Source organism: Octodon degus, unplaced genomic scaffold, assembly GCF_000260255.1.
Source record: "Octodon degus isolate 3935 unplaced genomic scaffold, OctDeg1.0 scaffold00286, whole genome shotgun sequence".
In the NCBI taxonomy this organism is placed as follows: Eukaryota; Metazoa; Chordata; class Mammalia; order Rodentia; family Octodontidae; genus Octodon; species Octodon degus.
In genome coordinates, this window is record NW_004524862.1 from 1,239,510 (window position 1) to 1,253,649 (window position 14,140).

General features: G+C 52.6%; 2 protein-coding genes across 2 annotated transcripts in view; one reads left to right on the plus strand and one right to left on the minus strand.

Moving 5' to 3' along the window:
* The window catches only part of Slc26a10 (solute carrier family 26 member 10), a 9,595-nt gene extending 6,174 nt beyond the window's left edge, over positions 1-3,421 (plus strand). The window contains exons 10-19 of the mRNA XM_023707291.1: positions 566-643; positions 733-828; positions 1,177-1,283; positions 1,399-1,468; positions 1,540-1,653; positions 1,788-1,821; positions 1,901-1,983; positions 2,081-2,135; positions 2,248-2,354; positions 2,732-3,421. Of these exons, the coding sequence (XP_023563059.1) occupies positions 566-643; positions 733-828; positions 1,177-1,283; positions 1,399-1,468; positions 1,540-1,653; positions 1,788-1,821; positions 1,901-1,983; positions 2,081-2,135; positions 2,248-2,354; positions 2,732-2,770 (783 nt within the window). The 3' untranslated portion in view covers positions 2,771-3,421. The remainder of the gene's footprint in view (positions 1-565; positions 644-732; positions 829-1,176; positions 1,284-1,398; positions 1,469-1,539; positions 1,654-1,787; positions 1,822-1,900; positions 1,984-2,080; positions 2,136-2,247; positions 2,355-2,731) is intronic.
* Positions 3,422-12,425, minus strand: B4galnt1 (beta-1,4-N-acetyl-galactosaminyltransferase 1). Its single transcript, XM_004647022.3, has 12 exons — positions 12,039-12,425; positions 11,846-11,886; positions 11,244-11,462; positions 10,597-10,761; positions 10,362-10,468; positions 9,939-9,979; positions 9,612-9,792; positions 5,896-5,994; positions 5,563-5,753; positions 4,703-4,843; positions 4,268-4,508; positions 3,422-3,666 (listed from the first exon to the last, which is right to left on the minus strand). The coding sequence occupies exons 3-12, from the start codon at positions 11,459-11,461 to the stop codon at positions 3,449-3,451; spliced, it is 1,602 nt and encodes a 533-aa protein (XP_004647079.1). The 5' UTR covers position 11,462; positions 11,846-11,886; positions 12,039-12,425; the 3' UTR covers positions 3,422-3,448.
* Between the last annotated feature and the right edge of the window lie 1,715 nt (positions 12,426-14,140).

Here is a 14,140-nt window from a genome sequence, read left to right on the forward strand (position 1 = left end):
CCCCCCCCCCTTTTTTTTTGAACCGGGGATTGAACTCAGGCCCTCCTGCTTGCCAGGGAAGCACTTATTCCACTGAGCCATCTCCCTGGCCCAAGAGTGGCTTTTAAAGATATAAATGAGATACAAAAATAGGGAACTTTAATCCCAGTGTGGAGGTGCAAACCTGTAATCCCTGCACTCAGAAGTCTGAGGCAGGAGGATCATTTTGAGTTCTAGGCCACACTGGGCTACATGGTGAGTTCAAGGTCACCATGAGTTCAAGTTACATAGTGAGACCCCATCTCAAATAACAAACGAGCAACAACAACACATACACACGTACACACACAAACAACTAGGGAGCTTGAAGTATATACTTCTGGGGGAGAGTGGTGAATGATAGGCATTTAATTGGGGGAAGGGTACGTGTGAATGGCAGAATATCAAGAAGAGGTTGAGGAAAAATATCTGTGTGGAAGATTTGGGAGGAGAGAAATACCCGAAGAGGATGTGGCAGTGTGTGTAGGGAGATCAGCTCTCATTTAGAAGTGAGAAAGCTTCGCTCCTTCCCACCCTGTCCCCCCAGCTGGCGGGCCTCTTCTCCTGCATAGTGGTCCTGTTGGTGCTGCTGTGGCTGGGACCCTTCTTCTACTATCTGCCAAAGGTAGGGAGCAGAGGTGGCCCAGAGGACCTGAAGGGAAATGGCTGTACTCCAGGACATCGGGGAAGTCAGCCCCCCTCTTCTGCCCCAAGGCTGTCCTGGCTTGCATCAACATCTCCAGCATGCGCCAGATGTTCTTCCAGATGCAGGAACTTCCTCAGCTATGGCACATCAGCCGAGCAGACTTTGTGAGAAATGGCAACATTACCCTCAGTTTGCACTCTGCTAACTTCCCTAGCCTCTGTCCTGGGCCAATGCTGATTGTCCTGGTCCTCAGTCTGTGTGTCCACCCCAACATACGCCTTCACACCTCACAGAGACAAGAGAAAGATGGGCTGTAGATCCCCAGGGATCTGAATCTTTGTAACTTTCCAACTGAGGTGCAGTCTGAGGTCCTTACGGCCCAGGTGTGTCCTGTTGGGTGGATCCTGTCCCTTTATCATGCTTCCTATTTCCTCCTGGCTGCCCCTCACATCCCTGAGGTCACTGCCTCTGGACCCAGCCTTCCAGATATTCACCCCATCAATGTCCTGCAGGCTGTGTGGATGGTCACATGGGTGGCTGTTGTGACCCTGAATGTGGACCTCGGCCTGGCTGTGGGCGTGGTCTTCTCCATGATGATGGTAGTCTGCCGCACCCAGAGGTGGGTGTAGAGATGAACCTGGTCAAGGTGATGGGGACTGAACTAACAGGGTATGGGGATGCTAGTCAGACCAGGCCTGACCAGGCCTGGAATCTGACCCCAGCTTCTTCCTTAGGGTGAAGTGCCTAGCACTTGGACTGGCTGAGGGGACAGAGCTGTACAGGCCAGTTGGAGAGAGCAGCAAGGTGGGTGGGCTACGACCAAAGAGGGAAGAGAGAATTGGACCTGGATGCTCCTCTGACCCTTTCACCCTCAGCTCCTGCAGGTCCCAGGTCTCTGCATCCTGAGCTACCCAACCCCACTCTACTTTGGGACACGCGGTCAGTTTCGCCGGGTCTTGGAGCAGCAACTGGGGCTGGGAGGAGGCAAGGTAAGGAACTTGGTGAAGGAGGAGAGTGGATCCTCTAGGACTGGGAGACAGGGACATGTTCTGAGGAGTCTGTCCCAGGGGTGCATGTCTACACTTTTGTCTCGGGGGTGATGACTGCCCTTCTCTACTCACAGCAGGCTGCAAAGCCAGATGGCCTACCTGACACAGGTGAGGTGGGGTGACAAGGAGGAAGACTTGGGCCTGGTCCACAGAGGTACAGAAATGTACCTGCTTTCTCCCACCCTAGTTGGCGAGCCTGTCAGAGTGGTGATCCTAGACTTCAGTGGTGTGGCCTTTGCAGATGCTGCTGGGGCCAGGGAAGTGGCACAGGTGAGGGAGTGGGGAGGTTTTCAAGAAGCTGTCATCATAGCACACATAGCCTCTGATCTGGGATTCAGCCTTTCCCCCTCCCCCACCTCCCCTGCAGCTAGCCAGCCGATGCCAAGATGCTGGGATCTACCTTCTCCTAGCTCAGTGTAATGGTCAGTGGTGTGGAGGATGGAGGGCTGTGCGATGGGGGACCGACTGGGCCCTTGGAGTCAGGGGAGGACAGGGGATGTAGGTCCCCCAGGGTCTGACACTGTCCACACACAGCCTCAGTGCTGGAGACATTGACCCGGGTAGGACTCCTGGACAGAGTGACGCCAGACCAGCTGTTTGTGAGTGTCCAGGATGCAGCTGCACATGCCCTGGCGAAACTGGTAAGGAGCAGTGGCATAGAGTGGGACAGGAAGTGCTTACTGGGCCAGGGCAAGGAGGGTGAAAATCCAGGATCAGACACTTGATTGTTTGCTTGGTTTTGACACCAGGAATCAACTCAGGACCCTGCACTTAGCTAGACAGGTGCCGTGCCACTGTGTTGTATCTCTGGCCCAGGAACGTGAAAAAGGCAGATTGAGAAGGAAGGGGAGGGGAGGTCAAGGTCAAGATCAGACTCAAAACCAAGTCTGGTAGACGGGGCCAAATTTGGCAAAGAACTGAAGAATTTAGGTCCCAAAGGAGTGGTAGAGTACTGCTAAAGCTCAGCTGGAAGGAGCAGATGTCTAATCTACTCCAACATGTCCCCTCTCTTCTCCAGGAGCAGACTGGCCCAAAGATCTGCACAGTCTGGGTCTGACCAGGTCATGAGGGATGTGGAGGGCTCCAACAGTGTGTGTCAGAAGGGCCACCATCCCTGAGCCTGCTTAATGTAACTAATAAAGTGAGGCTGAGAGCCTCTGGGGTCCATGAAGTGGGTCTGGGTGTCTGCCTGTGGACCCCTGGCGCCCCTCCCTCTGCACCCACAGCATGAGAGACACGAACAAGAATGGCTTTCACCAGGTGTTCACTGGCCCCGCCCCGCTCCAGAGCCACACAGTCTATCTGGGCTGGAGTCCTGGATCCAGAGCTCTGATGGGGAGGCAGAGCCCTGGAACTGCACAATGCGGAGCTTCCCCAGCTCCTCAGCCCAAGGAGAGGAGAGGACAGTGTTTCCATTTCAGGGTTTTAGAGTCCTCTTGGGCTCTTTGGCACTTGGAAAGTGACCCCCCCATTTCCTGCCCCATAAGGATGGGGTGGGGGAGGACTTGGCACTGGCTGTGGGAGAAGTTATGGCTCCATCAGGCACCTGGGCACTCAGAAAAGAGTGTCACCAGGACAAACCCCTGCATGGGATCAGGTTCTCAAGGAGGAGGTGTGAGGGGCGCAGAGGCCAGGGACAGTCAGTGGAGTGCTCACTGGGTGGAGGGGGTTGCTGGGAAGTCCTGGCAGGGGAAGGAGGCAGGCCCAGCCTGCCAGGGGAAGGCCTCCGTGGCCATCATTCCGCAGTCATGCACTGCAGCCGGTGTTTGAAGAAGAGCAGGCGGTGCTTGGCCACCTGACTTTCATCCAGTGATCCTGGATACCGGTACCGGGCATAAGTCTCTGCTCCAGGTTCCCTTGATATCCAAGGCAGCTTCAACTTTGATGCATGATCCACGACGACATCTGAACAGGAGCCAACTTGAAGGGAGCCAAGTCCATCCAGGAAGAATTCTGGAGGTGGAGGGAAAGGGAACACATGGTGAAGGTGCCAGAGTGTGGAAGGCCCACCCCTACCCATACTGAAATTTCGGGAGGTGCTTATGCAGAGACTCCTTTTTATTTTTATTTTTTGAGACTCCTTTTTAAAGACTTTTTGGCATGTAAATGTTTTATGAGAAATAGAACCGGAAATCAAACTCAGCACCTTGGATTGCCAGGCAGGCACTTATGCTGCTGAGCTATGTCCCCAGCTTGTCTAATGCTTTGAAAGTGGAAAAACCTACTTCCCATCCCCAGAGGGTCAAAGAATGCCTGATGAGCTGTTTGGAGTGCAGTCTGAGCTAGGGAGGCAGCTTCAAGTGGAGTGGGGTGCCGGTGACAGTGGCAGGGAAGTTCAGGATGGACCCAGCAGTTGGGGCGGGGCGTGGAGGTTTGAATAGTTGGCAGGAGGGAGAGGGTGGAGTTCTCTCTTTGGCAGGTCACAGTAGATCTTAGCCACACTACTCTAGGGGTGACAGCTGCAGGGTGCCGGGCCAGTGTCCGCTGCCTGCTCGCACCGAGAAGCGCCAAGCACTTCGCGGGGTCTGATCAGCCGGGAGGGGGTGCCACTCACCCAGATGTGCCACACGACTGAGGCGTGGGTCGAAGCCAACCTCTCGCACCTTGTCGGTGCGCGCCAGGAAGAAGTTAACCACTCCGTCTGTGACCACGCAGCCTGGGAAACCCGCGAGTTCGTGATGGAAGCCGCGCCTTTGCCGGAAGCAGTTCCCAAGGCCTGGGGCGCCGGAGTCCACACTCAGAAGCTGCCGGTAAGTGGTGGCAAAGCCCGAGATCTCGCGCACCGCGCCCCCTACCTGCGGGGAGTGGGAGGGTGGCTCCAGGTGGGGCGAGGACGCTAGCGCGGTGGGTCTGTGCTTCTCCCCAGGACTTGCCCCCCTCCCCCACCCCACTTCCTCAGCCTCTCTCCGGCCCACACCCCCCCCTCCGGGTCGCAGCTGTCTCTCCTCGTCTTATTCCTTATCCCACCGACAGATGTGCCCTCCCCTACCAGGTCCAGGGGCGTCCGCTCCAGCACATCCACGAGCCTCTCCAGCCGTGTGCGCGCGGTGAAGATAAAGTCGTCGTCTACCCACAGCACGTACTTGGTGGTTACTTGGGACACTGCCAGATTCCGTCCTGCGAACCAGCCCTGGAGGCACGAGGGGTGGGGTGGGGGTATGCTTAGGAAGTCTGCAGAAATAGCACGGCGGCTTTTCTCTCTCTCTTGACTCCTCACTACAACCTGTGCCTTTCTCTAAACCGCTTCCAATTACCGAAAGTTAGATCAAAAACTGAAGATTTCTACTCTCACTCCAAGAGGTCGAGTCCTTGTTCTGGTGGGGGAGGGTCCTGAATGCTTTAATTCCAGTCTGCATTTACTCACTAACTCATCAATTACGTACTGAGTGCCCAGTAGGTATTAAGCACCACTCAAAGAATTCAGAGTGAATACGACAGGCAGGATTTCGGCTTCTTCAGAGCGCTGACATTCCAGGAACTTGGCGCTCCACGGGCTCCTACCTACCTGTCATTTTTTTTTTTTTTTTTTAATGTATTTAGTACAGGGTCTACAGGATCTCACTACACAAATCGGACTGGTAGTGATCCTTCTGGTTTTTCAGCCTCCCAAGTGCCACCACGCCGTCTCAATCACCTTCTCAGCGCGCCCCAGGGGAGGGGCGTATGGCAGGCCAGGAATTGAACTCCCGCCTTGTGTCTGCCTAATCAGGAGCTTTAATCCCCTGAGCTATCTGGTCGGCCCCCCTACCTGTCAAATTTTGAGGCAATCTTGCATTTACTTTCCCGGACAATGGGCACGCCCCACCCCAAAGTGCACAGGGGACCAAGTTCAACCTCCAGGCTGCGCACCTTGCCAAAAGGCATGAGATAGTGCTCCACGTGAGGGCCGCTGATTCGCTCTGGCTTGTCGCTGTCGTCAGCGATGACCACAGTGACAGTGGGGTAGAAGCGTCGGATGCTGGCTATGAGTGCCCGGAGCCGATCATATCGAAGGAACGTCTTGGTGGCAATGGTGACCAGAGCGCTGATATTGTACTGGGCTGAGAGATAGGACTCAGGGTTGAGTGCAGAGAAGGCAAAAGGGGAAAGAAGTAGGGACACACCCACTCCCGGGGCTGCCCGCTCCCACAGGGCTCCCCAGCAGGGTTGGATCTGTCATCTCCCTACCCTCACCAGCCTCACCTCCCTCGGGTTGAGACCCACGCGGGTACAGCCGGGGATTGGGGGGATGTCTTATGCGGATGGTGAAGGCAGCCTGGTGTCCCTCCGTGGAGAAGCGGACTGGGAAGAAAGGCCATAAGATTGGACCCTTAAGGGTAGGGCAACATTTTTTCAAAGTGGATGGAAGTGAAGGAATCTATGGCAATCCTGGTCTAAGCAGGGATCACTTTAAATCCCTTCCCCCCTGCTACGCTTTTAGGCCTGCTGCAGGGTCATGGGTCATCGGTCCATAAGACCCTGTAAACACAGCTGCACCTTGTAATTCCTACTCATTGTTCAACTCTACTCTTGACAAACAACATGCAACTCCTTGTACATCCTCTCTCCTTATAGGTCCTCGAGCCCTGTGTGTTGGAGGGGGGAGCCACAACGTCTTTGTACTGAATTCTCCCCTTGAAAGTCCCATTGTAACCTTTTCCTTCCACAGCTCCCATCTTGTCTTTTTTTTTTTTTTTTCCTTTGTGAGACAGAGTCTCACCATGCAGTTCAACCTGGCCTTCAGTTCACTTTTAGCCCAGGCTGGTCTGGAACTCTCAAGGATCCTCCTGCCTCAGCCTCCTGAGTGCTAGAATTACATGTTGCCACACTTGCCTGGTGTTGTTTTTTTGTTGTTTTTTTTTTTTTTTTTCTTTTCCTTTTTTTTTCACCAGGGATTGAACTCAGGCCCTTGTACTTGCCAGGCAGGCACTTATTTCACTGAGCTATCTCCCTGGCCCTACCCTTGCCTTTTAAAGAAATGGGTTTTGCTGTGCAGTTCAGGCTGGCCTTGAACTCATTTTGTAGCCCAGGCTGGCCTTGAACTCACAGTTATCCTCCTGCCTCAGCCTCCTGAGTGCTGGGATCACAGGTGTGCACCATCACACAAGGGCAGCCCCCCTTTGCTATGCTCACGACCTTGGTCTGGTTGCTAGTGCCTGTCTACCTGTCAGGTTTGGTCTGAAATAAACCTCTCCTGTTGAGCTCCTATCCCTGCTTCTTTGCATTTTTATCCTAATAGTAAAGAAAGTGTCAGCTGTGTCAGGCACACAATGACAACACAGCATACTGGCAGCTGAAGTAAAGAGTTTTTAAAAGTGCCACGAAAGCAACATTCAAAAAAAGATGATTGGGGCTGGTGAGATGGCTCAGTGGTCTAAAGCACCTACTTGGAACAAGTTCAGCAAAGCACAGGGACCACGGTTCGATCCCCCAGCACCACATGCCAGCCAGCCCCGCCCCCTGGTGGGCTGAGATGGCCACACACACACACACACACACACACACTCACAAATAAATAAAATTAAAAAAAAAAAAAGATGATTGTTTACACTCCAAGAGATGCCAACTAATATGGAGTAACAAATAAGATGGTGAAATTTTTCCACAAAAACCACATATTAAAAAATAAATAAATCACAAAAATCAATCAATTAATCAGTTGCTACTAATAAGATATGATCATCTTCAGCCAAAGGCTGAGCTTCAGTCAGGAGCCAGTACTCTATCTAGCCTCAAGACACAGGCTGTACAAGAGCTCTGTGAAAAAGAGGTGCTTTCCTGGCTTTATTTATTTATTTATTTATTTTTGTGCTGGGGATCAAACTCAGGACCTTAGGCTTGCCAGGCAGGCACTTAGGTCACTGAGCTATCTCCCAGACTCTCCAAGCTTACTTTAAACTGGGATTTTCTATTCAGTTAGTGATTCAAGCTCAATTTATACAAGTAGCTATGGATCAAAACCTTATATCTGTTTGTGTGTGCTTTATAGGATAAGGGTTTGTTCTGTAAAAGCAGATCTATTTGTCTAGGGGCTGGAGAGATGGCTCAGTGGTCTAAGGCACCTACTTGAAGCAGGCTTGGCAGAGCACAGGGACCTCGGTTCGATCCCCCAGCACCATATGCCGGCCAGCCCTGCCCCCTGGTGGGCTGAGCTGGCCACACACAAACACACACACACAATAAATAAATGTAATAAATAAAAATAAATATTAAAAAAATCTATTTGTCTAATGTGTTCCTTAATCTACGGTGCTCTTTATCCATGACAGGGCGTCAGTATTTCAGTACCTAGTCTGTGGCACGCCTTTCTAGACATCAGTGGACAAGAACATAAAGTTCTTTAGCTGGGTGTGGTGGTGCACATCTGTAATCCCATTACACAAGAGGCTGAGGCAGAAAGATTCCAAGTTCAAAGCCAGCCTGGGGGGCTGGTGAGATAGCTCAGTGGACTAAGTGCCTCTTTAGGCAAGCACAGGAACCAGGGTTGGATGCCCCGGCACTGCCGCACCGGCCCTGCCCCTGAGCATGCTGAGTGGGCCACTGAGAGCAGGTGTAATTCCAGCGCTCGGGAGGCTGAACACAGTCTCAGCTGTGAGCTGCATAGTGAGAGCCTATGCCAAATACATTAAAAAGCAAAACAAAACAAAAACCTCACAAAGCCAGCCTGGAGTACATGGAAAGTCCAAGACCACATACATAGATATGTTACATATATTATACTACATAGTAAAACACTGTCTCAAACAAAGACCCCAAACTTCCCTGGTGGTCTAGTGGTTAGGATTCCGCGCTCTCAAACAGAGACCCCAACACAACAAAGCCCCACTTCTGGCCAACCAAATATCACAAGGTTTGTACCCCCTTGTAACTTACATTTTAATTTTTGTTTGTTTATTTATTTAGTGTGTGTGTGTGGCCAGCTCAGCCCACCAGGGGGCAGGGCTGGCTGGCATGTGGTGCTGGGGGATTGAACCGCTGTCCCTGTGCTTTGCTTAGCTTAGCTTAGTTTGCTCTAAGTAGGTGCTTTAGACCAACGAGCCATCTCACCAGCCCATAACTTACATTTTAATAGGTGGAGAGAAAGATGAGGAAAAGTTATCCATTAAAAGCTAACATTTACTGAGGATTTACTGTGTTCCAGGCACTTTTAAAGATTACCTTAACTATACGAATTCATTAGATCTTCATGGTAGCCCCACTAAGTAAGTTCCTACTATTGTACAGAGAAAGCAGTGGAGACCCAGAAAATTAACTTGCCCCACATTTATACAGCTACAAAGCTCCTAAGAACCTAATCAGGCCTATCCCCGGATTAGGTAAATAAGAAAATTCAGATACTGGTGGGTATTGACTAGAAGACAAGTGATACACAGTAATGATAAAGAGAAGACATTTGAGCTCTGATCTAAATGACAGGAAGCCAGCCATGCAAAAATCTTAGGGAAGAATGTTCCAGCATAGGGAACAACAGCACGTGCAAAGGCCCTACGGTAGGAGCAAACTCAGTGTTACCAAACAAGCTTTGGACAAAGGCAAGAGGGCTCTATGCCCCTTTCTCAAGAGGAAAAATGGAAGTTCTACAAGGTAAATGACTTTGTCCTCAGTAAGTGATGGGTTGGGAATACAGCCTAAGTCTTCTGGCCACAAATGCCTATCATTTCCTGGGGCCCCATGGTTGGCCAGAAGTGGGGACACACCCGAGGCTCGAGTTTCTCTCTGGCCTGCTCTGGCCCCAGATGAACAAAGGCCCCTTCTCTGCATCCCAGTCCTGTTGGCCCAGTTGAAATGTCCATTGTGTTGCTGGGCAGCTCCAGCCATCACCCGAGTGTCTCCCACACTCTCTGCTTTTTGCCCACTGAAATCTTTCTGGAAACTCACCATCCATCTAGCCTCCCCCTACCTTCAACCAGGCCTCGCACCTGTGTCTGCTGTGTTGGCCTGGTAGTTTCGGCTGCTGTAAATGACCAGCTGCAGCTGCCTGTTGAGTTGGTCCAGCTCTGGGCTGGCAAGGGTGAGATCCGGCTGCCCTTCTCCAGTGAGAGTCACTCCAGTGACTTCCCCTGCCACATCCCAGGTGCCCAGGGAGGCAGTCAGGTTCACCTGGCAGAGGGGGTTGGAGAGTGGAAGCTTAGGCCTTAGGCCCATCTGCTGCCTCCCTGATTCCTCCACCCTGCTTGGAGGCTGTGTTCCCCTTCCCAGCATTCGTGATGCCCACCTGGCCTCCTTGCTCTCCTGCTTTCTCTCACCTGGTATAACTCCTGACCAGACAGTGCCTGTAGGCTCAGTCCTGGGAGGAAGGATGCAGGATCAAAATTACAGATAACCCCAAACTCTTCTTTCATTTTTTCCTCTTTCATCACATACAAACACTCAAACTTTCACCCATCTCCTTGGAGGCCTCAGCACGCACTTGTTTCAGACTCTCTCCTATTAAAGCAGTAGCTCTTCTGAGGCTTGTTTTTACCTATAAACTTTATTATAATCTTGTTTTAATCTTTAACCAGTTAGCAAAGAATAGAAGCCTCTCGTGATAGTCTTTGGCAACTCCTACCTTCGAACAGAAGTTTTCACCTTTCACTCCAAACTTCCTTCACTCCCACCTCCCATCCCATCCCTAGGTAACCACCCCAATGGTTACCTAAGCCATCCTCTAGGACTCTTTTCCCCACCTGGCACCAAGATGCTCCTCAGAGGCTGAACCTCCACTCCCTGCAGGGGGTACTGTAGGGGAGAGTTGGCAGGGGCTACAAGCAGCTGGTCAGCAGGGGACTGACTCCTGGTGGCAGAGGAGGGGAGCACAGAGGAGTCAGGAGGTGAGGGGCTCATCCTGGCAGAGCCACTGCAGGCCTCCACTGCCCTTCCCCACAGAGGCATGTCTTTTATGTCTTTCTTTTTGGCTGGTACCTGGAAAGGAAGGCCTGGAACTCCTGCTCTCTGGCGGCAGAGGCAGCCTTCAGCTCTTCAGGGTCAAAGGCCTTAGTGAGATCAATGGCTCGGACCTGTCTTTGGAAGGGAAGGGGGAGGCTCCCCCCACTGGACTCACAACTGCAGTTGTTCTGAACCAGCAGCCTGAAGATGAGAAGGGTCTTAAGAGCCCAGCTACATTCACCCCAAAATATACACAGCACCCCGTGCCTTGGCTCTTTGGCACTGTCCATCCATTATCTATCCTCTTAAACCTTGCTCTTCAAACAGTTCCCAGGAAGAAGGACCACAGATGAGCTAAGCCATTCCTGAAGTCTGGATTGTACAGAAGTGTAAAGTAGGAGGATCATTAGAATTTCAGGATCTACCTCCCCACCATTTAGGAATGTCTGGGAACTCTTCCAGTGACTAAATCAGGGTATCTGGGGTCTTTGGGGGCCTTCCCCTGCCTGCACACACTTCCATCCCCCAGCCCCACAAGCCACAGGCCAAGCCTCAGCTGCCCACTCTACCCACTGCACTCCACACAACCCAAGAAGGGAGGCGCCTGAGTCCAGCCCTGCTGGAAACAAAAGCTCCCCAAGGACCCAACCCCAACATTTGCTGTCCCAGTAGTGGGCACTCACCCCACCGCTTGCTCCTTGATCCTGACTGGGATGTGTGCGTAACGAGGCTCAGGGGCAAGCTCTGGCAGCTCTGGCCTGGGGGCGAACCGCGGGCGCGTCCACAGTGCAGACCGGGTCCGGGGGCCCGGCGCGTCTCGGGTGCTCACGTACAAGAGCCCCAGCGAGGCGCAGGCGAGCAGCAGGACCAGCGCGCAGAGGGCCCGGCGGCCCAGCCGCATCCTGGGTGGGGGTAGGAGGAGTGGGTGGGAGAGGGTGGGAAGGAAGGTGAGGGCGCTTGCCCTTGACCCCAGCGACCCGGGTGTCTTACCGAATCCCAAAGGCACCTTCCCCTCCGCTAGGAATTGACCGAGAGCCTGCGACATCCCTCCTCTCAGGGCCCCGGCTCAGGGTCTCCTGGCCTCCTTTCTTCTCGTCCTCTCCCGCATCTCATTTTCCTCTCCCACCCTAGGCCTGGCATCTCCATGCAAGAGACATTTGGATGCAGCGGTTTGCGGCGGTGCAGAAAGAAAAAAGCGTCGCGGTAGCGTAGCCGAGGTCCCCGAGCCCGCCGCCTGCCGGGGCCCACAGCCACCCGCCCTGGCCCACCCGGGTCCTAGCATCACCTGGGCGGAGGTGGGCTGAAGAGAGCGGCTCCACACCTTGCCTGTCAGGAAAAATGCAGCATCACTACCGCGCTGTGGGGTTCCCCGGCGGAGGTGACCCCTTGGGCGGCCTCGGGGAGCTGCGCGGGGGACTGGGTGGACCCGCGAGTGCGCCTCCCGCTGTCCTCGGCCCTCCGCTCGCCCGGGCACCGACCTGTCTAACGCTCTCGGGCCGGGCTGTGCCGGGCTCTCAGCCTCGGCCCCGGGGTCCTCATGGGGCCAAGGAGGCCGGATCGCGAGCAGGGCGTAAGCCGGGGAGAACGGGGCTCCTCCTGTCTCTGGAGAGCGCCCGCCCTTCGCGCCTTCGCGCTCCCTCGGGCTTTGTGAACCGAGGCGCGGGGGTCGCTTGGATGCTTTCAGCCTGGGCGAGCACGGAGTTGCGAGTCCGCTGCACTCTGGCCCCGGGAACAAAGCCGGGATCCCTGGCACCGCGTCCCACTTGGAGGTCCGGAGGGCTCAGGCTGCCTCCCGGCTTTCACACCGCACTGCCGAGCACAGAGGCTCCGGGGCTGGCTGCGGCTGAGGCTCGCGCAAGGCGAGCGGCGCGGCGCCTTCTGGCGGGCGCGGAGGATACTGCCCGGGTGCGGAGCCCAGCGGGAAGTTCCTCCCTCCTAGCCCCACGGCCCTTTGCCCCCGAGCCTGACATCTCAGTGGCCGGCTCCCACCACGGTCGTTGTTTCCTATTTGCTCCGGGCAAGGATTGTGCAATGGGGAGCGCGGAGGGGGCGGGGCTGGAGGCGCTACAACCCCGTTCCTGCTGTTGTAGCGAGGACCTGGAAGCGAGGAAAGCGTGGGTCCTTTCGGTGACAGGGAAAGAAACCCAGCAAGTAAATACTCCCTGGCTAACGAAGCCAGCCACAGCCTCAACCCCCACGGCACGCCACCACTGCCTCCTCAAATTACCTAACAAACCTCAGGAGATCAGAGCTCTGAAATTCTGGGGCCTGTTTCCTTCTGTAACTGCTCCCAGTTGCAATTTCAGGACAAGGGGGAGGGGGGAACACCCAAAGAGTGGTCATATGGCCAGTAACTCTGCTTTAAGTTTTAGGCCATGTATAGTTAACTGGACCAGAATAAAGTCCTGTGGTTTCCTGTTTTCGTAGAAGACAAACTAAGGTTTTATAGGGAGGGAAAAAAGTAAAATACGTGTATGGAGGGTAGGATGATTATTAAATGAATTGTCTATAAATAAATGACTACTTAGCTGGGAAAGAAAGGGAAATTCCACCCTCCTGCTGAAAAATAAAGTCTAAATTTACAAAATGTTTTTGTATTAAAAATAAAATCATAATATAGCAAAAAAATTCAAGGAATTTTATTTTTGTTTTATTTTATATACAATTTTGGTGTGAAGAAGAGATTTCTAAGCAACTTATAAATGGAAATAGCAATACATTTTTCTATATAAAAACCCTTTGAAAAAAAATAAAAGCTCTTTGAGAAGGGATAGGGATACGAGAGCTTACCAAACAGGCACAAGGTCCTGAGTTTGATCCCCATTGCCATAAAATAAAACAAAAACAGCCAGCGATGAAGGCACTCTCTCTGTATATATTTTTTAATATGTATTTGGTACAGGATCTCACCATGCAGCTCAGATTCATAGTGATGGTGGGGGGGAGTGATGCGGGGAGTCTAACCTTAAGCAGGCCCTTAGTCCACTGAGATATTTGACTGGCTCAAAGGCACCCTTCTGTAACCTCAGATACCTGAGAGGAGAGACTGAGCTAGGAAGATTATTGCAAGTTTAAGGTTAGGCTGGGCAACTTAGCCATCTCAAAATAAAAAATAGGGGACCAGGGAGATGGCTCAGTGGAATAAGCGCTTGTCTGGCAAGCACAAGGGCCTGAATTCAATCCCTGGTTCTTCAAAAAAAAAAGCAAGGGCTGGGGATGTAGTTAAGTTGGAGAGTGCCCTTAGGTTCAGCCTCTAGTAGCACAAAACAAACACAGAAACAAAAAGTACTTGAGTGAAGAAGTTATGACAAACTTATAGTGGGAAATGGCAAGCCATGATGAAACATTTGCAATCTACTTTGCTGAGTGCATGTCGTTAGTATGTAAAAACACATCAAATTATTTTCTTTTTTCTTTCTTTTTTATATATTTAGTATAGGGTCTACAGGGTCTCACTACACAGAACAGACTTGTAGTGATCTTCCTGTTTTCAGCCTTCCAAGCACTGGGATTACAGGTGCACACCACCATGTTCAGTCTCAATTGCCTTCCCAGAGTGCCCTGGGGCTGGGGCTGGTAT